Source organism: Alosa sapidissima, chromosome 19, assembly GCF_018492685.1.
Source record: "Alosa sapidissima isolate fAloSap1 chromosome 19, fAloSap1.pri, whole genome shotgun sequence".
Classification (NCBI taxonomy): Eukaryota; Metazoa; Chordata; class Actinopteri; order Clupeiformes; family Clupeidae; genus Alosa; species Alosa sapidissima.
In genome coordinates, this window is record NC_055975.1 from 16,612,275 (window position 1) to 16,637,431 (window position 25,157).

The 25,157-nt window shown below is 45.0% G+C and overlaps 1 protein-coding gene across 1 annotated transcript; it reads left to right on the top strand.

The window, feature by feature from the left end:
• Positions 1-304: 304 nt before the first annotated feature.
• On the top strand, positions 305-24,499 carry rin3 (Ras and Rab interactor 3). Its single transcript, XM_042072780.1, has 10 exons — positions 305-720; positions 2,553-3,234; positions 3,744-3,858; positions 5,718-5,790; positions 6,122-6,213; positions 9,531-11,243; positions 14,566-14,874; positions 18,991-19,122; positions 19,414-19,577; positions 21,693-24,499. Exons 1-10 carry the CDS (start codon positions 674-676, stop codon positions 22,200-22,202), a joined length of 3,837 nt encoding a protein of 1,278 aa, XP_041928714.1. The 5' UTR covers positions 305-673; the 3' UTR covers positions 22,203-24,499.
• Positions 24,500-25,157: the final 658 nt, after the last annotated feature.

Here is a 25,157-nt window from a genome sequence, read left to right on the forward strand (position 1 = left end):
AACTGCTAAAACACACACATGCACACAAACGTCAACGTAACCCAAAGTTTTTACTTTTGAGATACATATCTGCTTGACAAGTGTGTGTGTAGTGTGTGTGTGTACTGTCACTTATGACAGTAATATTAGAAAAAGTGTCTCATGAAGAGGAAGTAGAGGTGGTGTAGGATTTCTTCATCTGCGCTGGTGGAGGACATTTGAAGAGAGAGAGAAAGAGTTGTGCAGGGGGAGTTTTTTTAGGGGGTTGGGGGAAGGGGGTTGGCTGACCACCCTGGACTGCCTCTTCCTGACAACACCGCTGCTCTCTCTCGGAGGCAGGAAGTTGAAATACAGTGAGGGTGAGACAGAGAGAGTGTGTGAGAGAGAGAGAGAGAAGAGTAGAGTACTGAGTAAGAAAAAAAAACTTTTCTAACTTTAACTCCATTTGTTTGTCATTTTGTTGAGCTGCGTTTTTTCGGACAAGCTTGAGCAAAGAGAGTGGGAGTGAGGGAGAGACAGAGAGAGACGCTGTGCAGCTGAAAGGAGGTCAAGGGAGATAGAGAGAGAGAGAGAGAGAGAGAGAGAGACGAGAGCGATATGGAGGAGAGCTCCCTCCACTCCAGGAGCGGTATGAGTATGTAACGACGCACAGGGCTCAGGAACGAAGGAACGAGTTTGGATTGAACACATCGGAATGATGAAAACAGCTGTCCTCGCACAAGAGCCAGGAGCATCCCCTGGGTGAGTGCACAAACCCACACACAACACACACACAGATTCATACACAGTGACGCCAGAACAAGACTTTCAGCAAGGCCAAGGCTATCACCAAAGGCCACTTAATTTGGACATGTTCGTTGAAAATTCTTACCGCTGTGGAACTATTACATTTATAGAATTGCCATTTAATACTTTGAAACAAAACAGTGTACAGTAGGGCATACTTTAAAAATACTATTTAGGATTTCAGTTCACAATGTCTGAGTCCTGACTCTGATCGAACACACCCATTTGTAAATCCAGTATTTCATACTGTCTCATGAACAGAGTCCAACCGAGCATTATGTGGACCAAATCTTTTTCACGTAGCTTTGAGATCTCTCAGAATGCTGCAGCAGTTGTGAAAGAGAATGAGCCTTCGGGAAAGAATGTGGGGCGGCTAGAGATAAAGGCGTAGAGAAGAGACATAATAACGCTGTGTGGCGGGCAAGGGGAAGAGGAGGCGGAGGAGATTCCAAACAGATAGAGCAGTGGGCTACAAATAGAGCAGTGGACTACAGATTACAGATAGAGCAGTGGACCACAGACTACAGATATAGTGGACCACAGATAGAGTAGTGGACTACAGATTAGAGATAGAGCAGTGGACTACAGACTACAGATAGAGTAGTGGATTACAGATAGAGCAGTGGACTACAGATTACAGATAGAACAGTGGACCACAGACTACAGATATAGTGGACCACAGATAGAGTAGTGGACTACAGATAGAGTAGTGGACTACAGATTAGAGATAGAGTAGTGGACTACAGACTACAGATAGAGTAGTGGATTACAGATAGAGCAGTGGACAGATAGAGTAGTGGACTACAGATAGAGTAGTGGACTACAGATAGAGTAGTGGATTACAGATAGAGCAGTGGACTACAGACTACAGATAGAGCAGTAGACTATAGCTAGCACTGGGAGCTCAAGGTATTTACAGTCTTTCTCTACACTGAAGAAAAACACAAGAATTCTCCTTTATTGGACAACACGGAGGGGGTCTTCACACTGTGACATTCCCCCATCCCCCCACCTCTCTCCACATCTGTATACGTCTGTGGATTTATCTGTGCAGCTTTTTTTATTCAAATGACTAGGCAAAGCTGACCACAGAATATATGGTTTGTCAACCTCTGCTTGCAACATCTCCCTCCATCATTGCTTGGTAAAAAAAAAAAAGAGGAAGCGATTCTTAACTTACCTTCCTACATAAACTACAGGGTTAACCCTAACTAAACACGAACATGCATTTTCATATGAAGATGAAACTGTGAACAAGTTAATATAAACTCATGGTCTAGGTTTTTTTGCATTGACCATGTTTTTATATTAACTTGTCCACAGTTCAGTACAGGGACACATTTCTCAATCTCGACATCCCAACTACAGCTAAGGCAGTGGCACCTGTACAGCTCTGAGTTGTTTTATGTTGAAGATGGCAGCTATGAAGTAGGTGAGAGAGCTACAGGATGCTCTACTCTAACTAAGTGATACTACTATCTAGAGATAAGGTGAGATGACTTGTGGTTGTGGGTATAGCACAACATGATATGAATATGAATTCAAATGTGAAAGATTGAATGAGCCTGATAATAATACTTCAGTTTCACTCCAATCCTTGTACGAAAGATAGATACATTTGTCCGTTCAACCTGCCTGTACTGTGGAAGTTGGGATGTTGATAGTAAAAACATAGTGCAGTAAGGGTTGCTACAGATGTAGCAGTTGAGCATTGTTAGCATGCTGTCGTTCGAGGAGGATGTAAAGCTCAATGCTGCTAGAACGTTCTCTCTCATTTCCTCCTCTAGGGTGACGGTGGATCCATTCTCCCCACTCAGCCCTGGGGAAAACTCCAGCACTCCAACTGGCACAGACTCCTTACCGCCCCTCTCTCCTGGGGCTCCGGCACCCAGACCTCCCCCCTCTCCCCTCCACCGCACCTCCACCTCCACCCCTGTCCCCAAATCCCCCTTGTCCCCTCCCGCACCCTCCTCCTCTTCTTCTACCCCCTCTAAACCCTCCGATGCTCCTCACAAGCCGCCAGCGCCGGCCATCCCCCGGCCGGCGGGGCATCAGCTCTCGAAGCCATTCACCCCTCCGCTCCCGGCTCACCTGCCGTCCGCCCTGCCCAAACCTCCGTCTGCCGCACCCCAGCCCAGGCCACCTCCGCCTCACGGGGCCAAAGTCTCGTCCCCACCACTCCCCAGGCCCCCTCTACCCTCTGTCTTCAGACTCCCTGGTGGAGGGACCTCAGCCCAGCCAGTGAGCTCGCCTCCTGCCTCCGGCTCTTCCGGTCCTGCATCCAGCGGTGCTGGAGGTGCCTCCACCTCTGCCTACACCTCTGCCTCCACCTCGGCTGCTGCCTCCGGGCTCCCCCTCTTCCCCTCCATCAGTGTCCTGGAGAGGCTCATCAAGACGTGTCCAGTGTGGCTCCAGTTGGGAGTGACTAAGGAGAGGGCCACCAACATCCTCAATAAGGAGTCTCCCAGGGTGAGCTCAGGTGTACACGCACACACACAAACTCTCTCTCTGTCTCTCTGACTCTCTCACTCTCTCTCTTTCCCTCTTTCCCTCTCTCTCTCTTTTTCATTCCAGTACACACACACACACACACACACACACATACAGAAACACTGTCTTTCTCTTTCTCATGCATGCATGCACACATGCACAAGCACACAACACACATGCATGCACACTTATACACATTTGCATATATGCATCAGTGAATTCTTTCAGATATCCTCAGGCCCAAGCATCACTGATCACCAGCTATTCGTTGACACATACCTGTAAGCAAATTACACCCACATGGAAATATGGAAATCTATCTGTGGAAATACTACATATTAAATATGACATGAGCTTGAATTTCCCCTTGGGGGTCAATAAAGTATCTATCTATCTATCTATCTATCTATCTATCTATCTATCTATCTATCTATCTATCTCACATGTAAAAATCTAGGATACATATGGTTTGTTCTGTTCCACATCAGATATTTCTGGTAAGGAAGGATCCCAGTCTGAAGGCACTGGTGCTTGCAGTGCGGCTTCCTGACCAGGATGGGGCGCCACAGATCCAGGAGCTGGTTGTGAAAGAGGAGAAATCACGTAAGTTTGGGGATATTCTCTGTCTCTCTCACCCTCTCTCTTTCTCTGTGTAAACATGTAAAGACCCGCACACATGATGTGAGCACGCACACACACACATACACACACACACACACACACACACACACACACACACACACACACACACACACACACACGACTTGCAGAAGCTGTCAGAGCGAGAGAGCAGAGCAACCACAGTCTTCCTGCCCTGTCCCCTCTTAATATTATGTCCCCTTTAAATATAGATACTGAGTTCTCTTTAGCTTTGTGTGTATGTGTGTGTGTGTGTGTGAACTGTGTACTTACTTATAGTTTTCTAATTTTTCTCATTTGCTTTAATACATAAAACTATTAAATGGGTATGCACAATATTATCAGTACAACATCAGTATCGGCAGATACCAGCATGAGAATTATATCCTTATTGGCAGATATGAACATTTTTGCACACATGCCTGGCAATCGGCAAGTCACTATCCGCACAGCCTATTTGGGTTTCAGAGCATCCAAATCTGTTCAAATAGGATGAGATATACATATTTATTTGAAAATGTCATATGTCCAATTGCAAATTTTACAACTACACTCTGTTGCAATGATTTCCATATTCATGAGTGAATGTCCTTTTTTTAAGTTTACATTTAGGATAGAGTGAATGAGAGTGAAAGTAATATTGTGCATCCCTACTATTAGAGATAAAACATAAATGGCAGATTTCACATTAACACACACACACACACACACACACACACACACAGACATGTATACACACACACACGCACACACACGCACACACGCACACACACACACACACACACACACACACACACACACACACACACACACACACACACACACACACACACAGACATGTATACACACACTCACACACACACACACACACACACACAGAGACATGTATACACACACACACACACACACAGAGAGACATGTATACACACACACACACAGACACACACACACACACACACACACACACACCTACACACAGAGAGACATGTATACACACACACACACACACCTACACACAGAGAGACATGTATACACACACACACACACACACACACACACACACACACACACACACACACACACACACACACACACACCTACACACAGAGAGACATGTATACACACACACACACACACAGAGCCCCCACCGCCACCTAGCATTTTTGCTGAATGTCACACACCATGTTTTACCCCCAGAAGAAGATGTTGCAGGGCGTTTATGCTGTCGGTTTTTCTGATAATGCACATGTGTTAATTTTGAGACGTATAAGTATGTATAGTCTTTTGATCCCGTGAGGGAAATTTGGTCTCTGCATTTATCCCAATCCGTGAATTAGTGAAACACACTCAGCACACAGTGAACACACAGTGAGGTGAAGCACACACTAATCCCTGCGCAGTGAGCTGCCTGCAACAACAGCGGCGCTCGGGGAGCAGTGAGGGGTTAGGTGCCTTGCTCAAGGGCACTTCAACCGTGCCTACTGGTCGGGGTTCGGGCCTCCGGTTACAAGTCCGAAGCGCTAACCAGTAGGCCACGGCTGTGTGTGTGCACGCATGTGTGTATGTCTGTGTGTGTGTGTGTGTGCGCACGTGTGTCTGTCTGTGTGTGTGTGTGTGTGTGTGTGTGTGTGTGTGTGTGTGTGTGTGTGTCTGTCTGTCTGTGTCTGACATGCATAGCAGCCCTGCAAGCAGCCTTATCACACCTGTGTCACTGTGGTCTGGGGTGGAAAGATGCACAAGTCAAAGATGTACACTGATGCTTGTGCAGCCCCCATCATTCTCTCTTCACATAACAGTATGTCTTCCCTCTTTTTTACATGCAGTGATCTACCTGGAGGGCTCTGTCCTTGTGTTTGACAACATTTTCAAGCTCATCGCCTTTTACTGTGTGAGCCGGTAAGCTGGAGAACCTTTATTATAGAGCACCTCTGTCTCTCTCTCTGTCTCTCTCTCTCTCTCTCTCTCACACACCCCCCCCCCCCCCCACACACACACACACACAGCAATACACAAGTGTCTAAATACATACAAAATTGTTAATGAAATTGATTTGTGCATAATGAAACAATGATGATAACCAGCTATTTAATGCATGCCAATAGAAATTGAGACTGGGTTTTGCACATATGAGAGATTCCATATGAGATTCCACAATTCACTTTAAAGGCTGTTGTATGGCTCAGATAACTGTCACTTTAATGTCATGTCTTATGTCTTACTATTTTAGAGACATTCTTCCATTCACCCTAAGATTACCACAGGTTATCATTCAAGCAACCAAGTATGAAGATATGGAAATTATGTCCACTCTAGGCTTGGGTAAGGATGCAATGACTATACGATCAGTGTGTGTGTGTGTGTGTGTGTGTGTGTGTGTGTGTGTGTGTGTGTGTGTGTGTGTGTGTGTGTGTGTGTGTGTGTGTGTGTGTGAAAGAGAGAGAGAGAGAGAGAGAGAGAGAGAGAGAGAGAGAGAGCATACACATTTCTATGTATTGTAGGCTAAAATATGTATTGAATTTGTCTGAAGGGCATCTGGAGAATGTACCATACAAAACCCCATTGTTTGTATTGGATGGAGTGGTCGTGTATGGCTCTTATTTAGGGGTCCAAACAGATGGGCTGTTGGAGCACAATGTCTTTATATGGGAACCCCATAGTTCTTTGACTCTGGTGACTTTGACATAGTCCCCATAGTTCTTTGACTCTGGTGACTTTGTGATTATGAACTAACTTCAATGGTCAGTTCTATTTGATGGATATATTGGTGTTTTAACAGAATGGTTCTGCAGTTGCTGACTTTGTTGCAGCTGATTATCAGAATTCAAATGTAGGCTATTTATATATATATATATATGTATATATATATATATATATATATAGCACAGCCGTAGAAGAGCTAAATAAATCACAGTGACCATTTTAGTCTTAAAATCGAACAAATCTGACTTCCTATCTTTAGCTGAAAATGATCCTCCTCAGAACTGTTTGCATTGCTTTTTAGATAGTGTCTGTCATTATGTATTTAATATGTTTAGTTATTTTTTCATACAGTATCTGAATCTGAATCAGTTAACAAGTTCAAACTTTCATTTGAGAGCAAAATTATGTTATTTGGTGAGTTTTGAGCAAGAAAAGCTAAGGGGCAAGCTAGCACGTCAGAAAACGAATGCTATTTTATACCACTGACAGTGCTCAAAATATAATTATACTGCACAGCACGGCAAAACGATCAAACGTGCCCACTGATTGGCTCATTCACTCCCTCACTCTGCACCTCAAGCTGGTGTGTGGTGAGCGTTCTGGCACATAATGGCTGCTGTGCATCACCCAGGTGGGTGCTACACATTGGTGGTGGTTAGTGAGGTCCCCCTTCTCTGTAAAGCGTTTTGAGTGTCGAGAAAAGCGCTATATAAATGTAACATTTTGTTGTTGTGTTGTGTTGTTGATTTGACACTACCAGAACACAAATTCAGGCCATTTATTTATTCATGCAAGTTATTTATTATAACCTCTCTGTAAACTTTCACAGTTTACTATACTTCCCTTTGTCTGTGACACTCACCACACTACCACAGTAGTGTAATTATATTTTGAGCATTGTCATTAGTATAAAATAGCTTTTGTTTTTTTTGATGTGCTAGCCCTTGTCCCTTTAATGCCTAGACAATGGTGGGTATTCATTGGAAATACCCAGTTGTTAGCTTTTCATTATGAAAAATAGTTTGACAAAATAGGAAACATGAACCCAGTCAGCTTGAGCTATTTTAGTGCTTTACACAATGGTGATATGGTTTAAATATTACACATCGTTAAGCTGATTTACTGGAAGCTCCCGCGACCCACCAATTTTGTAATAGAAACAGAAACTTCACACTTGTTCTGAGAAATGACCACAACTGATTCAATCCCAAAGATAATGTAAAATCCTGGTGATCAGATTGTCACTTCATTGCACAATAAGCCAGAGCCTTAATCACACCTAACCATAAGTAGAGTAGCCTATTTATACTAATGGAAACACAAGGACTGAGAGGACCGCGTGAAAGCAGGTTCCTGGACAAGTTCCCGCCTCCTAGGTTTTACCCCGAACCCTCGTAATGGAAAGGGGCCTTATGTGTGTTCCAAGAACGCCATTTATCTGATGAGTCAGAGAGAATGTCTTTTTGTAGATGACGTGGGAATGACCTGCACGCTATTTTTCATTCCCCTTTTTCAGAGATCATGTGAGTTTTCAGTCAACTAGCGCATTGGGCCAAAAAGGCATGAAGACCTTTCCCTCGCTCGAAGCTTGAGTATTTAACCTTTCTGCTAAATGCTTGGCCCCCGTGCTTTTACTGCAATTTATGGCCGAGCGACTAGCATTTAGCATTGACACCACTGACTCTGTAAAGAGTCTTTTACTTTATTCATATCTGTTTGTGAATTGCACCAGTACTTCAGGTTACAAAGATTTTTACCCAATTGCCTGATTTAGTCCTCCATGGCAACATCGCAAGAAGACGGCCTCTGTAGTCTAAGCTACATTAATCTGGTTGCTATGGTGGTTGCTAGGGTCACACTTTCTACTGTTCCACACATAGACTATGGTTCCACAGGTGCCATTTCTTCCTCCTCTGTTGGCCTGAAATGTGAAGCAGATACTGATTCTGTTGATTACTGACACAGTGACACTTGATTGTGGTTTTGCGGGTTTGCTCAAATATCTGCACTCTGGGTTTTTATTAGCCTACCTAATAATAAGCATCACACATTCAATATCAATATCAACTCAATATCAATGCAATGTTACTAATATCATAATATAAATTACTGTTACTGGCAAGACTATTCCTTGATATCTTTATTTGAATGCCAATGGTAAATGGTAAACTGGATTGCAGTAGAGCTTTTCCACTCTGAGCACTCAAAGCGCTTTACAATTTCATGCCTCACAGTCACCCTTTCACACACACACACACACACACACACACACACACACACACACACACACACACACACACACACACACACACACACCGATGTTGTGGGTGGAGTTTCCGTCAACATAGAATGGCACATGGCCATCAAAACAACTTTTCATGAGTTCCCAGTTTAAATAAGTTTGTTTTCCATGTCAGATCGGGTTGAATTTTCTTTGAAAAAAAAAGCAAAAAAACAATCCCTGTGACATTATGTGTAAGTCAGATGTCTGTAATGCAGTCAGTTACTATTGCCTACTTATGTCACAATATATGTAGTGCTGCAGCCAAAACAACTTGGGCAACTACTGAGACAGAACATAGATTGTGTCATCTGTGAAGAAAATTGATGTACTTGATGACCTGGTTTGATTTTTGCGGGAAATGCACATATACCTGTTTGTGTTTCTGTGTGCATGTTTTTTTTTCCATGCAAGATTATTTCGGTATATGCTTTTGCATTATTGTGTTTGTGCCCGTGTTTTGTGTTTTTTCATAGATGTGTGGCTGTGTGTGTGTGTGTGCATGCGTGGGTGTGTGTGTGTGGTAAAGTCATACTCTAGTGTATGCATGACTATTTTGATAGCGGTTAATGTTATTATTTGAATAAGGTTAAATGCTTTATCTGATGGTTGATCGGCGTCTCTGTGTGTGTGTATGTTTTATACTACGATACAGAGTTTTGGGGCTCTTCTCTGAACAGCCGCTTAGAGGACAGCACGAAGAGCTCTGGCGGGGATCATGGCAGCTCCTGCGAGATCCAGCTATCCGCCGGTGGTGACCGCCTCTGGTACATCAACCCCGTCTTCGTGGATGACCACTGCAACTCCGTCTCCCCCACCCCCACCCAGCCTGTCATCAGGAGCCAGAGTCTCACCACCACCCCCAGCTCAGGCACCCCAGGCTTGGGGCCCAAGTACAAGCGGCCCCCTCCTCTCCCACCACGGCCCCTGGGTACCGGCGAGGGCCCCTCGGTGCCGGTGAAGCCCTCGCCGGCGGCAACGCGGGGAACGGAGACGTCATCGTCAGAGCTGGCGGCGTCCGCCCACGCAAAGGGCCTTCCCGGTTTGAAAACCTCAAGCCCTGTGACAGCAGCAGCAGCAACAGCGCCGCGGACGCAACAAGTGCGTGTGAATGAGGAAGGAAGTGGTGAGCGCGAGAGCGCTGCAGCTAAAGGGGGAGGCGAGAGAGAGGAGCCGTCATCCAAGCAGCAGCAGCAGCAGCAGCAGAATCAGACGCACGCCGCACACACACCGCCAGGCGGGATCCCTCAGCCGGCAGCTGCGCAGAGGAAAGACAGCGGCAAGGGGAAGAGACCCCCGCTGAGCCGGCCGCCCTCCTTACGGGTGCCCCCCATCCCCCGCCGCAGGCCCTCGGAGAGGCAGACGAGCGACGACGCGTCGAGTCAGACGACCACGGCCAGCCAGGAATCTCCCGCGGCTGCCACGGTCAGCGCCAGGGAAGAGGAAGGGGCCACCAGCGTGGTGGTGCCCGTGGGCACTCTCATCTGCCTGGACGGCGCGGACATGGAGAACCAGGCAGACAAGCCGACGGAGGCGGTGACCTCCAGCATGGACGGCACAGCCGCATCGCCGGAGTCCCAGTCGCCAGAGAACTTGGAAGTGGACACTGTTGCTGCTCTGTCCTCCGCTCCTCTCTCCCCTGCCAAGAAGCGCGGACCTCCGGTGCCTCCCCCGCGCCGGAAGAGGCCCTCCATGGTCGAGTCCAGCCAGGCGCAGAGCCTCTCCGCGGACCCGCCTCTGCCCCCGTCCTCCCCCGAGTTCAGCTCCCTGCCGCTCCCGCAGGGCTCCAGCACCACCCCGCAGTCCACCCGCCGCTCGCTCTCCGTGGACCCCAAGCTGGGCGACGTGTCCATCTACTCCCCAGACGCCGCCGCCGGGAGCTTCCCCCAGCACCCGGACAACGACTCATACTCCACCAGCAGCGCCGAGGACGAGTCCGACGCCACGGCAGGGGCATCGGCCGCCGCGGCCGCCAACGCCGGCAGCAACCATGCGTGCGGAGGTGGCGGCGGCGGCGGTGGTGTTGGTGGCCACGCGGTGATCAAGCGGACGCCCACCATCATGCTGGACCGCGCCAAGCAGCGCCTGAGCATGGTGAACTTCAGCAGCGTGTTCACGGGCATCATGAGCGCCGAGCAGAAGCTGCAGAAGCGCGTGGTGGAGCTCTCGCGCGACGCCGGCTCCTACTTCGGCCTCCTGGTGCGCGACCACCGAACCTTCACGCTGGACACGCTCCGCAAGCACACGTCCAGCACCGAGATGCTGCAGGAGATACGGCAGATGATGACGCAGCTCAAGAGCTACCTGATCCAGAGCTCCGAGATCCAGAACCTGCAGGAGCCCAACATCTTCTCCGACGAGAAGCTGGGTAAGTGGACGGAGATGGGGGTAGTGAGGGTCAATCAAGAGAGTGACAGAACAAATTGGTGAGTGATAGTAAAACAAGTACATAGATAGAACAAGTAGTGAAAGTGAATGAGATATTGAGTAACTGACAATTATCCACTGTTGGAATGTAGCTGAATACATGTATACAATACATGTATTGTAAAATACAAAATATGAGTAACTGTATAGTGACGAGTGATGAGTGACTTACTGTTATAACATGTAAGCCATGTTCTTTTTTTAAAACTCAAATTCAAAGATTTTTTAACCACACCATTTACAGTAGCCTCTCCGGTGGTTCCTTTCTCTTTGCCTCTCTGAAATATTGATAGCCTAAATGTCAAACCTCTCAGGGAATGTAGAATGTAAAAGTAGTTTTGTTGTAGGCAAATAGAGCCTATCTCCAGCCAGCATGATTTAGGCCAGTATACAGTAGGTTATTGTTTCTTGACTGGGTGTTCTGCAAAAAGACATGTTCATTACAAAGAATCTGAGTATACTTTGTTTGGTAGCCTTTGAGCCTATAGCCTACAGACAAAGCAGCTCTGTTTTGTCTTTGACATAATGGCATTAAGTGTTTCATAGCACATAGGTTTATATATCAATCAATCCTCACTGTAAAGCAGGTTTTGGGTTGTTGTTGACACTATAGGGTCTTACAAGTTTACATAACCTTACATAACTGTTTCATCCACTGCTAATAAAATATAACACAATGCTGATGTAATCCAGACATTCAAAATACATTCAAAATACATTACTCACTTTGAGTAATCTATCGGAATACAATACAAAATACATTTTAATGCATGTATTCTGTAATCCGTATTGGAATACATTTTAAAAGTAACCTTCCCAACACTGCAATTATCAAGTAGGCTATATTGAGTGACTGAATAACTCCATAGATGGAATAATTGTATGTAGAAGTGAGTAGGTGAGTAGGTGAGCAGTACAATAATAGTAATATGAAGGAGTAAAGCTGACCTCAGTGGCAGACATGCAAACCTCTAATTGACTAGCTTTTTAGTGTCAGTGCTTTATCTTCCTGTTGACTTCCCTTAAAAAAAACAGTGATTTACTCTATACAGTATACTGAAGTATATGCTAACGTGGTGTTAAAATATTTTTAAGCACATAGAAGGTAACAAATGTGCTATTTTGGAAAAACTTAAAAAAATAAATAAATAATAGTTTCTATTGAACTATTCAAACTATTGCAACTCCATCACAATTAAGTGTGCTGTACATGATTTTAAAAAATAATTTCTGAAATGTTTATGAGGTTCAGATTTTAAAAAAATTAAATCTTTTTTTTTTTTAAGTATATTTTTTTGGGGCTTTTTATGCCTTCAATGACAGGACAGTGGAGAATGACAGGAAGTGAGTGGGAGAGAGAGGAATGGGATCCGGAAAGGACCACGGGGCGGGAATCGAACCCGGGTCGCCGGCGTACGGTGAAGGTGCCCCAGCCAGTTACGCCACAGCTGGGGCTATATTTTTTAAATTTTAAAGGTGCAGTCCATGATTATGGCCAAAGGTTGTTGATATTTGATCTTAACAGTCAATTAACAGATGCCCCTCGCTTCCATACGCCAGTGTAATTGGTTAGATTTTTTATGGTTCGGTCCAAGCCATTTTAAACATACTTTTTAATTGTGTTATCAAGGGCATAGTATTGAAGACTCAAAAACATACAAAGGCATGATAGTTTATATTAATTATCATGTAAATTATCAATGATGACACACACACACACTACATTACATTTAGCAGACACTTCTTGACCAAAGTGACTTACATATGTCAGCTATATAACAAGGGATCACATTGTCCCCGGAGCAACTTGGGGTTAAGTGCCTTGCTCAAGGGCACAACGGTGGAAGCCGGGAATTGAACCGACAACTTTCAGGGTACTGCACGGTAGCCCAGCTCCTTACCACTACACCGCACACACACACACACACACACACACACACACACACACACACACACACACACACACACACACACACACACACACACACACACACACACACACACACACACACACACACACACACACACACACACACACACACACACACACACACACACACACACACACACACACACACACACACACACACACACACACACACACACACACACACACACACACACATGCTCTGAACTGTGGATTCATACTCTAAACTCTAATCTCATAGTCAGACTTATTTTTATTCTCAAGCTTCAATGAGGACGTGCATATCATAAAGCAAAACACTTATTAATACATTTTTGGGATGTCCAAGTTGGAGAGTTCTACTAGTGTGTATCTTACTTACTCACTCATTTGAGGCCATAGCCACTCTGCACATTGCATATGCACTCACGAAGACAGACGTGCAAAGCCCTATCTGGAGATGACCACACTAGGGGGGGGGGGGGGGAACCAAAGCCTGCTTTCATGCGCACTCTACACAAATACCCAAAGGCCCGTTATTAACCAGAGGACTCTGCTGCAAAGAGGAACACTCAGATACATTTATTTTTGTTTTGCAGATCTGAAAACAGACATTTGAAGGTGTTGACAATGTTCTTTTTCATATTGCTGGTTTTGAATTTGGATTATATGTTGCTTTGCTATTTGATTTTCATCCCATATATGTTTATGTTTATAGTTTTTTGCAGATGCTTTTGTCCAAAGCGACTTACAATGACATCAATAAAGATTACATTAGTATTAAATTTAACAGAGTAATAGCAATACTTATAAACATATACAAACCACAACTCTGTAAGAATTAGTTAGATACAAGGTAAACAGATGAGTCTTTTTTTAGACACTTTTTCAAGATCCCAAAACTATTGATAGAATGAAGAGCAGATAGATCAATCTTTCCAAGAATGATGAATCACAGAATTAAACAGTCTTCACTGGGACTGTTGATGGAAGCCCAACAGAGCAGAGGCTCAACAGAGGATCACAGTGGCCATGAGGGGACGTAGGGCTGGGTCATGGAATTAAGATAGCAAGGTGCAGATCCATTAAGTGCCCTACAGGTCAGAGTGAGGAATTTCAGTTAGTATATAATATATAATATAGTAACACTAATGGCCAAAAGCTCTGTTCATGTACTAACTCAAAGACAACAAACGTGTGCGTCTCTTATTCTGTACGTGTCATATAAGCCATGGATGGATTTCTGTGTGTGTGTGTGTGTGTGTGTGTGTGTGTGTGTGTGTCTGTCTGTCTCTCTATAAAAAAAGGCATAATTCTGACTCTTTTAGTCTAACTGTGTTTGGTTCTCATGTTCCAGAGTTGATCATCGAGGCGGCCCTGTGCAAGAGCGTTCTGAAGCCCATCCGTGAGTCCATCTACTCCAGCCTGCGGGACATCCACACGCGCAACGGCACCCTGAAGCGCCTGCGGGAGAACCAGCAGGTGGTGCTGGCCACCACCACCACCGACCTGGGCGTGACCACCTCCGTGCCTGAGACGCCCATCATGGAGAAGATCGCGCAAAAGCTGAGCCGCCAGCACCTGGACTACTCTCCGCAGAAGAAGATCGATGCGCTGCTCAAGACCTGCAAGATGATCTATGAATCCATGTCCGTGGGCAGCGCCGGTGAGTTAGCTCTCCCGACTCAAGAGGAGAGGGGCGGAGATGTCCGGGAGAGGATATTAAAATTCTGAGGGGCATGAACATGGGGGCTCATGAGCATGCCCCCAGAGTGTACCACTGTAGCTGCCTGGTAGCTCTAGCTGTTGGCTGCAGCAACTCAAGCTAGGTAGAATCGATTGTTCTCAGGGTTTTTTTTTCGTACCGACAGTACTCAGTGACCTTGAGAAACAGAGATCTTTGTGAAAAATCACTGGAATTCTCCTTTAAAGCGGAACTATGCAGGTTTTTTAGCTTAATTTACCTTAACTTAATTGCTTCAGAGTCATTGGGGGCCTAAGCTGCGAAGGCACCCATTGAGTTACTAGCTTTTCCTATTATTACACTTCCGCCATTGGAGTCTATGGCAGCCCATAGACTGCATGGCTTAAAAAGTGCTGAAATTTGGCAGAAAGTTTCGGGACACTCCACTGACCACTTACGCTCATTTACGGATCTCTAAACCCAGCCGTCTAGCACCACCAACGGGTCAAAATTTGGCCGAAAATAGAACCGCTGGGTCTAAAGTTATGAAATTCGGCGCACTGATTCAGAACCGTCCCATGATCACTCTCACCAATTTACAGAACTCTATGCCCAACACTCTAGCGCCACTAATGGGTCAAACCTGGATTGCATTCACGCATGTGACCACTGAACGGTGGGTCCGATTTTCACAAATCAGGCACTGTTGTAATCCCTGGACCGACCTGAGTTCAATGACTCCTATTACGTCACTTTCCGCCATATTGGACCTCCGCCATATTGGATTTAGTCCAAACTCTACGAAAAGTTTCAGCGAGCCGCACAAACGATACTTGTCAGATTTTTTCAATTTCATTTTTGTTTGCCTGTGACAGCCAATCAAATATGGTGATGAACCCGCCAATCAGGAAGTGGACTAACATCTCTGTGACGCTTTGAGTTAACATAACAAAACTCGATACCATTAGTCAGGACATTGTCCCAATCACTGACAGCAATTTTTATGCATATACATTGAACACTCTAGCGCCACCACCAGTTCAATGCTGGACATGCGTTCATGCGCGTGATCCTTGACTCTTTTGTCTGATTTTCACGATTGAGGTAGTGTCTGAATCCTTGGACCATACAGAGTTCATCGACCCCTATCCTATCACTTTCCGCCATATTGGACCTCTGCCATATTGGATTTAGTCCAAACTCTACGAAAAGTTTCAGCGGTTACAAATTTCATCCGATTTTCACAGAACTTGGCGGAGATGATCTTCAGACCAAGCCGCACAAACGATACTTGTCAGATTTTTTAATTTCATTTTTGTTTGCCCGTGACAGCCAATCAAATATGGCAATGAAGCCACCAAACAGGAAGTGGGCTAACATCTCGGCTATGCTTTAATGTATGAAGTCCAAACTTGGTACAGGGACTTGGTATCTGATTGTGAGGACGCACTACAAAATTGGCATTATGTGGCCTCTATAGGGGGCGCTGTAATACAGGAAGTGAGCTTATATCTCAGCAACGCTTTGGTGTACAAAGTCCAAACTTGGTATAAGGACCTGTTACCTGAATGTGAGGACACCCAAGGACATTGGTGTATTTTGGCCTCTAGGGGCACTGTAACAAAGTAAATAAGCTTATTTCTCAGCCGTTCTTTATCTAATTGCCATCAAACTTGCTGTGAGTGCTTGCTCATGCCATGGCAACGCCATTCCTGCTATAGCGCACTGCTAGGCCCCCACATTGCTGCTTGCAGCTATATTTGGAATTGTTTTCCGATTTTCCGAGTTGAATGGTGGCCGTCACGCTTCCCCCTAGTGTCTGTGAGCGGAAAAAACAGCCTTGCAACTTTGGTCCAGTGGGCCGTCGGCCTCAGAGACCGAAAGTCTAAAATTGCTTTACAACACTACAAACATACACGCCAGGCACTGGCTAGAACAAGTTAGCAGTGGAGTTTCTCAGACATTCGTCATGGCAGAGCCGGCGGAAAGAAGCAGAAAGAGAGTAAACCGTTGTCGGAGGAACAGGGACAAAGGAAACGGCAGGAAACGACTGACCGAGCGAGGTGTGTCGTAAAATGTATACTCTGAAGCTGTAGGGGGAGCTCTGCAGAGAACTGTGAGCAAAAAGTGAGAAAACAGCAAAGAAATTCCCAAAACTGCATGGGGACCATTTAATGAAGAGGAGAGAGTAGAGAAGAGAGGAGGGTTTCTCAAGCTAAGGAGGTTTTAAGGAGAGAGTGGGTAGAGGAGAGCAGAGGAGTGTAGAGAAGAGAAGTTGGAATTTAATCCCTCTCTGAAGGGAAGAGGAACGGAGGTTAAGAGGACATTGGTGCAAGAGGAGAGGAGAGTTACTCAAACTATGAAGGTTTTAAGGAGAGAAGTGAAAGAGAGGGGTAGGAGAGAAGATAAGAGTGTAGAGAAGATAAGGTGGAAGTGGAGAAGAGGAGACTACAGAAGAGGTTCTCCAACTGATTTAAAAAGAAAACACGAAGAAGAGAAGGGAAAGGAGGAGAGGGAAGGAGAACAGAGTGTTGGGGAGAAGAGGAGATGCAACAGGAGAAATGAGGAGAGGATAGACAAGAAGAGAGGGGGAAGGAAAGAAAAGGAAAGAGCTAGAGGTGGAAAGCAAGAAGGTGACACTTTGAAGTGCACTGACGAGGAGAGTTGAAAGGAGCAAGAGCGATTTGAGAGGATGACGATAGGAGTGATTGAGCTGAGGAATGTTTGGAGTGAGAGATAAGAGAAGGCTGATGAAAAGGCCAAGGCCAGACAGGCTCTCTGCGTGTGAACTCCGCTGACGGAAGGCTTGGGAGCTGCAACTGATTCCAGACATATTTACTCAAGTAGCATGAACTTGTGTCATGATGATGCAGACCAGCACGTAAGAGGTGCCCAAGGTTAATGTTGTGTTGTCCATTGGAGATCAAGGCAACATAACTGGATGCAACAGATGTATTTGTCAGTGAGTGTCAGTTCTGTAATGTTTATGTTATTTCACAGATACAGGTTTGGTTTTCTCATTATTACAAGCCTGAAGAACCAGTGAAGATGTGTGGATGTCTCTCATTTTCAGAGAGCCTTGACCGGTTGACACATCATTCAGTATTCATGTCAAAGGTTGGGTTTTGATATGTGTTCAAGTGATTGCGTCTGAGCAAACTACATGTGGTGCAGTTTGAGAGAGAGAGAGAGAGAGACTTCCTCTCTATTCTGATGTCAAGCATCCTTTCATACTTGGTGTGAATCCACAACAGAGAGTGAAACCTTGCGTGTCTATTTCATAGGTTTGTTTTCAGAAATCTTGACACCTTAGCTTAGGGTTAGCGTGTAACCATGATGAGACTATATAGACGGACTATTTAGGGTCAGACCAGGACAGTCATTTAATACTACGGTGTCATTTCCAAAATGCTTGTTTGTAAGTGCATGGTTGGCTCATGATGCAGTTTAAAGTGGGCTTGTAGTCAGTGACAATAGTGTGGTAAGGTGAGTGGATTTGAGTAACTGGGCTCTATAAAACTTTTCAGATTTTCTTATAGATCTGTGTTGGTGTCTAACGGTCGAGCTCATTTTTGTAGTCAAATATATTTGTCCAAGAATACTCCTGACACTGAATGAATACAAGGAAATAACCTCTCGGCAATATCCCGAAGACCATATTTCCCTCTAATAACTCTTAACCTTGTTTGACTGTATTGCAATATGTTTTCACACACAAGGGCTTTTACTGAAGCAAGTGTGACACACACACACACACACACACACACACACACACACACACACACACACACACACACACAGTGACACACACACATACACACACAATGACACACATTGCTCTCACATGATGTCCCCTGTGTGCAAGAGACTATTGCTCCACCCTTTCCTCTACTGCCTAAAATAAGTTATCATCACAGTGATCACCACGGCAATGACAATGAGCACAGGAAGTACAGACAGTTGTTCAGCACCCTTTCCCCCTTGACAAGTTGCTCTTACCTGTTGCAGCAATGCATTTATCAATGGAAGGCAGTATGACAAGTGATAATACTGAGTTTTGATTTGTGTACGTATGTGTGTGTGTGTGTGTTTGTGTAGGTAAGGCCCACGGTGCAGATGACTTCCTGCCAGTGTTGATGTATGTGTTGGCCCGCAGTAACATGAGTGCACTTCTGCTAGATGTAGAGTACATGATGGAACTCATGGACCCTGCTCTACAGCTGGGAGAGGGTGAGAGACCGCCCCACTCTCTCTCTTACTCACTCATTCATTCACTCACTCTCTCTCACTCTCTGTCTCTCTCTCTCTTTCTCTCTCTCTCTCTTTCTCTCTCTTTCTCTCTCACTCTCTAATTCACTCATTAAATCTGTCTCTCACATATGCTGTCTGTCACACACACACACACACACACACACACACACACACACACACACACACACACACACACACACACACACACACACTGTGATCCCTGTACACACTAAGACACAGCAGTGCATTAACGTTTCCTGTGCTCTGCAGGCTCATACTACCTGACCACCACGTATGGAGCTCTGGAGCACATCAAGAACTACGACCGGCAGCCGGCCACGCGGCAGCTCAGCCTGGAGGTGCAGGACTCCATCCACCGCTGGGAGCGCAGGCGCACCCTCAACAAGGCCCGCGTATCACGCTCCTCTGTGCAGGTGAGGCTCCATCTCTTTCACACACTCACAAACACCCACACACACACACACAGCCTGTGGTCCGGATGAATCTCCACTGGGTAGGGTGGGTGTGGTTCTTAATTATTATATTGTGTATTGTGAAGGCATTATGTGTGCAGCTTCAGTCCAAAATTCGTATCGTATTGTATCATATCGTATCGAATCGTATAAAAAAACCCACATCACTACTACTTCTCATTGGAAATAGTTGAAACACAGCCAAAGCCAGCACCAAATGAACAATGTGTCATTATTGGGGACTTAATAAACCTGTACGCCTATGCACACACACGTACACACACTTAACCATTCATGCTAAATAAAGGATCGTAACTCGGTGAGATTTCTTTCAATTAACCCTTAAAGGAGTACCGTCACACCGGTGTGACGGGAATGTTGAGAAATGAACATTCTAAAGAATATCTGGGTTCATTGAATTCAACATAGAATTTTAGAACCTTCAATTGTTGCGGAACGTTCAAAAACCTACACCTTTAAGGGTTAATTGAGTGTACTGGTGGTTCCCGTGGTCATTTGTCGTTGATGGCCTGGTTTAACCTGCGGGCTACTGCTTTACCTTTCTAACACTGCAGCCAGTCAGACCATACTAAACAGTCATTATCACTGCAGGTCCACATTCTTGAGTGCATAGCCTATGTAAATTTAGCTAACCTACTTATTATGCTTTTGGAATACATCCCCACTAATATGATTGATTGATGTGGTATTGTCATGGTTCCAGGACAATTTCCATACTCTAATTTATTTAGTTTACTGTGTTTTTTTTTTATCTGTCGACTGTTCTCAATTAGAGTTTTTTTTTTACACAGGCAACTATAATAAAACTGAATATATACTGAAGAATCTATATAAAGAACATTACATTCATGTCTTAATGGTTTGGTGTCAACCAAGGTCCGGGTTCCTTCGCCTTATTTCATTTTACAATAAATGGAAATACATTAATGATGATCAATAAAATGAATGCAAATAAGCTTTAAAGTGGTGCACTCAACATGAAGATGACTTGTCTAAAAATCAATAATCATACCAAATAACCCCCCCCCCCCCCCAAGCCTTAAAGTGGTGCATTCAACATGAAGATGATTTGTCTAGAAATCAATACCCGTACGGAATAAGCCTCTCACTCACACATACATACAGTACATGCCCAGTTGTCCACAAACCCTATGACTAACAGTTCTTTGGTGACTGCTCTCTATTTCTTCCTCTTGGTCATTCTCTCATGGACACACACATACACACACAAACACACACACATACACACACACACACACATACACACACACACACACACACACACACACACACACACACACACACACACACACACACAGACATACACTCTTACAACCAGATAATTAGGGTAGATGCTGTCATCATCTACTGCCTTTGCGGTGGCCTCTCAGACTTTGTTTAATGTTCATGTCCTGTTAAACAAAAGGCACATCGTGACTAGACAGCATCCATTGTTTACAGAGGTATCATTAACATAATCTCACTTCCTGTTTTTAGACTGTCACCACACTTTTTTCAGCTCATTGCTTTAGTTGATATCATCAGTACACATTAATGTCAGATATTATTTCAACTAATGGTCCAATGTGTGTGTGTGTGTGTGTGTGTGTGTGTGTGTGTGTGTGTGTGTGTGTGTGTGTGTGTGTGTGTGTGTGTGTGTGTGTGTGTGTGTGTGTGCGTGCGTGCATGTGTGAGTGTGTGTGTGTGCGCGCATTTCATATTTGAAAATGTGCAAAACTTTTTGGACCAACGTGAAGAGAATGGCCATGGCGCTGAAATAAATTACATTTAAAAGGATGCAGGTGTCTCTCTAGCCCTGACAGAGGAAGAGTTCTCAATTCAGAGCCCAAATTATTCTGGCACTGGGTGACTGGGATCTAGCTTTTAACATCATGTTAATTATTTAATTGTTATGCTGACTGTTGATTTCAACACATCCTGTGAGTGAAGTGCACTTCCCATCTGAAACTAACCAGCCAACCGCCCATCCAAATTCCACTCCTGTGACTCATTTCTCTCTCTCTCCCTCTCTCTCTCTCTCTCTCTCTCTCCCAGGACTTCATCAATGTGTCCCTGCTGGAGGCCGGCGCCAACACCAAGACGCTGGGTGTTCGACCAGCCACTAGCGCCCAGGAGCTGTGCGCCCAGTGTGCCGAGAAGTTCGAGGTGCTGGACCCCAACATGTACTGCCTGAGCGTGCTGGTGGACGGCGCCTATAAGGCGCTGGCACCCAACGAGAAACCACTGGAGGTCAAGTCCGCGCTGCACCACAGCGAGCCCAGGAAGGAGTACTACTTTGTCTACCGGCGGGGCCGCTGGCCCGAGACCGAGGCAGACACCGAGAGCACCACCCATGAGGCAAAGACGGAGGAGAAGGAGGAGGAGGAGGAGCAAGGGGAGGAGGAGGAAGTGAAAGAGGTGGAGGAGGTGACGGAGGTGGTGAAGGGGGAGGCGGAGGAGGAGGAGGCCCAGGCAGCCGAGGGTGCCACGGTAGAGGAGGAGGAGGAGAAGGTCCAGACTGAGACCTCCTCCGAACCGATCCCGCAGGAGGAGAGTCTTATTTGATGGAAGTGTGCAGGTGCGCAAGGGAGCTTTCAGGCTGGTGTTTGTGTGTGTTTGTACGGAAGACAATGAGTGTTTGACTGTTTCTTTGTATGTCTGTGGAAGGGCATTGGAATGTGTGTGTGTGTGTGTGTGTGTGTGTGTGTGTGTGTGTGTGTGTGTGTGTGTGTGTGTGTGTGTGTGTGTGTGTGTGTGTGTGTGCGCGTGTGTGCATGTATGTGTGTGTGTTACATTGTGTTCATGTGTACATTTGCACATATGCAGCACCCTAACATTTTCACGGATATATAAAAGGGGACTAGGGGCGTTGCTGCTTCTTTTGGAAAAAAAAAACACATCCTTCACTACAATGAAAGCAACGCTCCCTGGCTCACATTCAGTGAACAAAGACTAAAGGACACTTTCTTCCCATTGGACAAATATTATAATCCAGAACCAATCAGCAGTCAAGTCTGCTTCAGCTCACTGGTTATAGTAAGATAAATATCACTGGCCTTTAATGATGACAGAGACGACCTCGGTGAACACGAAACACAGACACACACAATCTGTGAAATTACCTTTCTCTCCGGTGCTTTCAACAGTGGCAGAGAGGTGGAATGAGGAACTAAGAATTCTGCATGTTTGTGTAAAATTGACCAGTCTAAACATGGATCTTACTGTTTACTCAATCCAGGGCAACTGTAAATCTAACACTGTCAGTGACAGATACATGTTCAAAAACCAGACACTCAGTAGTAAATCATTATCCTGTGCCTGAAATCTACCAGCCACCATCATACATGGCCAGCATTGGGGTGGAGGCTGGTGCTTATTTGCCATCTTATCGTTTGCGTTCTGGAGGACCTGACTCTGCAGCTGAGGATGAGGTGAACGTCACACCTATTCATTATGTGCTGCTGGGGAACCACATGCCAGCAATGTAGAGTGCAACAGGAAAGCGATTGCCTTGAGTTTCTTGGCACCAGCCGTGACTCACCATCTCAGAGGTCTGTGAGCGACAGTAATCCCTCTGCCACCTTGGAAACAGGAAACTGACTGAATGTTCACATGGGACGTTCTCATCCCATGTTATGGAACTGCAACTTGTGAGTCACACACAGCACAGTGTTCATATGGGCTCCAAGCTGGAATGTGTGTATAATTTTTGTTTATATTGACGGAAACCTGTCTTACATTGAACCCTTTACCTGTAATGGCAAGTTACCTGTTGGGCATGTGGTTTAAGAACAGTTTCTCCATTAGGTGACCATTTAGGCCTGGTCTAATCTGGTCTAAATTTGCCCCAGTTTGTTTTAAGTGAGTGAATGTTACACATTCTTTTACTCCTATGGTAGAGGGTGGCATAGCTCTTGTGTGAGCTTCGTGTGAAGTACTTTTCTGTGACAAACACTTCAGGGCTAAGATATCATTCACCATGACCCATAAGTAAATAGGAGGAGGAGGAGGTAATATGCTTCCAGTGCACACCCCATAATAGTATTCTGCTTCTGTCATTTATTTGCGATCAGTATTATGCATTTGTTTGTTTTCAAAGTGCTGTGATATTTACCTCTGGAAATAAAAAAGGGAAGATATACAGTACATTGAAAGGGAACAGTATTATTAAACTCTGAATGTATGAGATATTATGCTATACGTTACCACAGGGCAAGCATCATCAATTCCGCTTTCAGCCTGCAAATTGAAGACCGAGCCCTCCAAAAATATCCAGACTGTAACTGGGACTCATATACTGAAACAACATATGCCCCTAGCCTGGTATAAACAAGTGGAGTTTATTGAGTCGTTAAGTGAGATTTTTGCTGGGATTAGTTCAGAATGCCACTCAAGGGATGAATATATGCTTTATGAGATGTGTCCAGAATCTGACCATAGCGAGACGCTCTGGTATCCCTCAGGATAGTGCCAATGAGTGATCAGAGCTTTCTGTGAAGATGGTGTCAAAATGTTTCTCTTAAACTATTAATTTGCTCATTAAGCTCTATTTTGGGGAGAGAATATACAAGTACATCACAACAAATAACCATCTGTTCATGTCCCCTGAATGTTTGGGTTTTTCTGAATTGTTGATCTATCATATTCTGAAGCTTTAATGTGTTTGACCATTTTTTGTCTCCCAGCTCATGTCATATTGCAGAGCAATATAATGACATGAAAACGTCAAGGCAAGCTTAACCCTCAGCTCAGGTGGTAGCGACTGGTGCTAGCAATTGTTTTGAAAATATTAAAATGTATATGTTCTGTAAGTTGCTTTGAACTCGGATATTTGCAAAACAAATAAATGGAGATAAATCTAACAAGTGCATTCTCTCCGTGATGTTTATAGATCCCAGTCATTTTTCTGGACTCTTTTTGTCACTGTTATTTATTTGGTTGTAACCAGATCCAATGGGTTAAACACTCCCAAAGGAAAAATTCATCTGAAACACCATACACATTTTCAAGTGTGGCATTTTGTGTTCCTGATGCTCCAGTGTATTGCCGCGTGGGTGGGCTCCTTGAAACCCTTATAAATGATCTAAGCTGTTCAGCACTCATACACCTGCACTGACAAGCCACTTCTACAGGAACACACACACTTCCGCTTCCTATGAAACACAGGAGACTAAAATAGGAGCCTCTGGGAGCCTTGGCGTGGTATGGAGCGGCTTCAAAGAAAGACGGGGGCGTTGTGCTGTGTGTTGTGTTCCACATGTCAGGGAGTGAGGGAGGGAGGACCAAAGGGTTTCTCTGACATCCACAGCATGCGGCTTTACCTGCGCCTTTATGACGTGGTGTAGAATGACAATACTAGGCATGCTTGTTCTTGATTGGGAGATGTACAGTATGTGCATATCCTATTATATACGGCTTCCTTCCAACATGAAATTGTTAAACGTATAGAACAGAATACATAGGCACATCAAACCTGGAAAACACACACATATAATATATACATTAAGGCTGTAACAATTA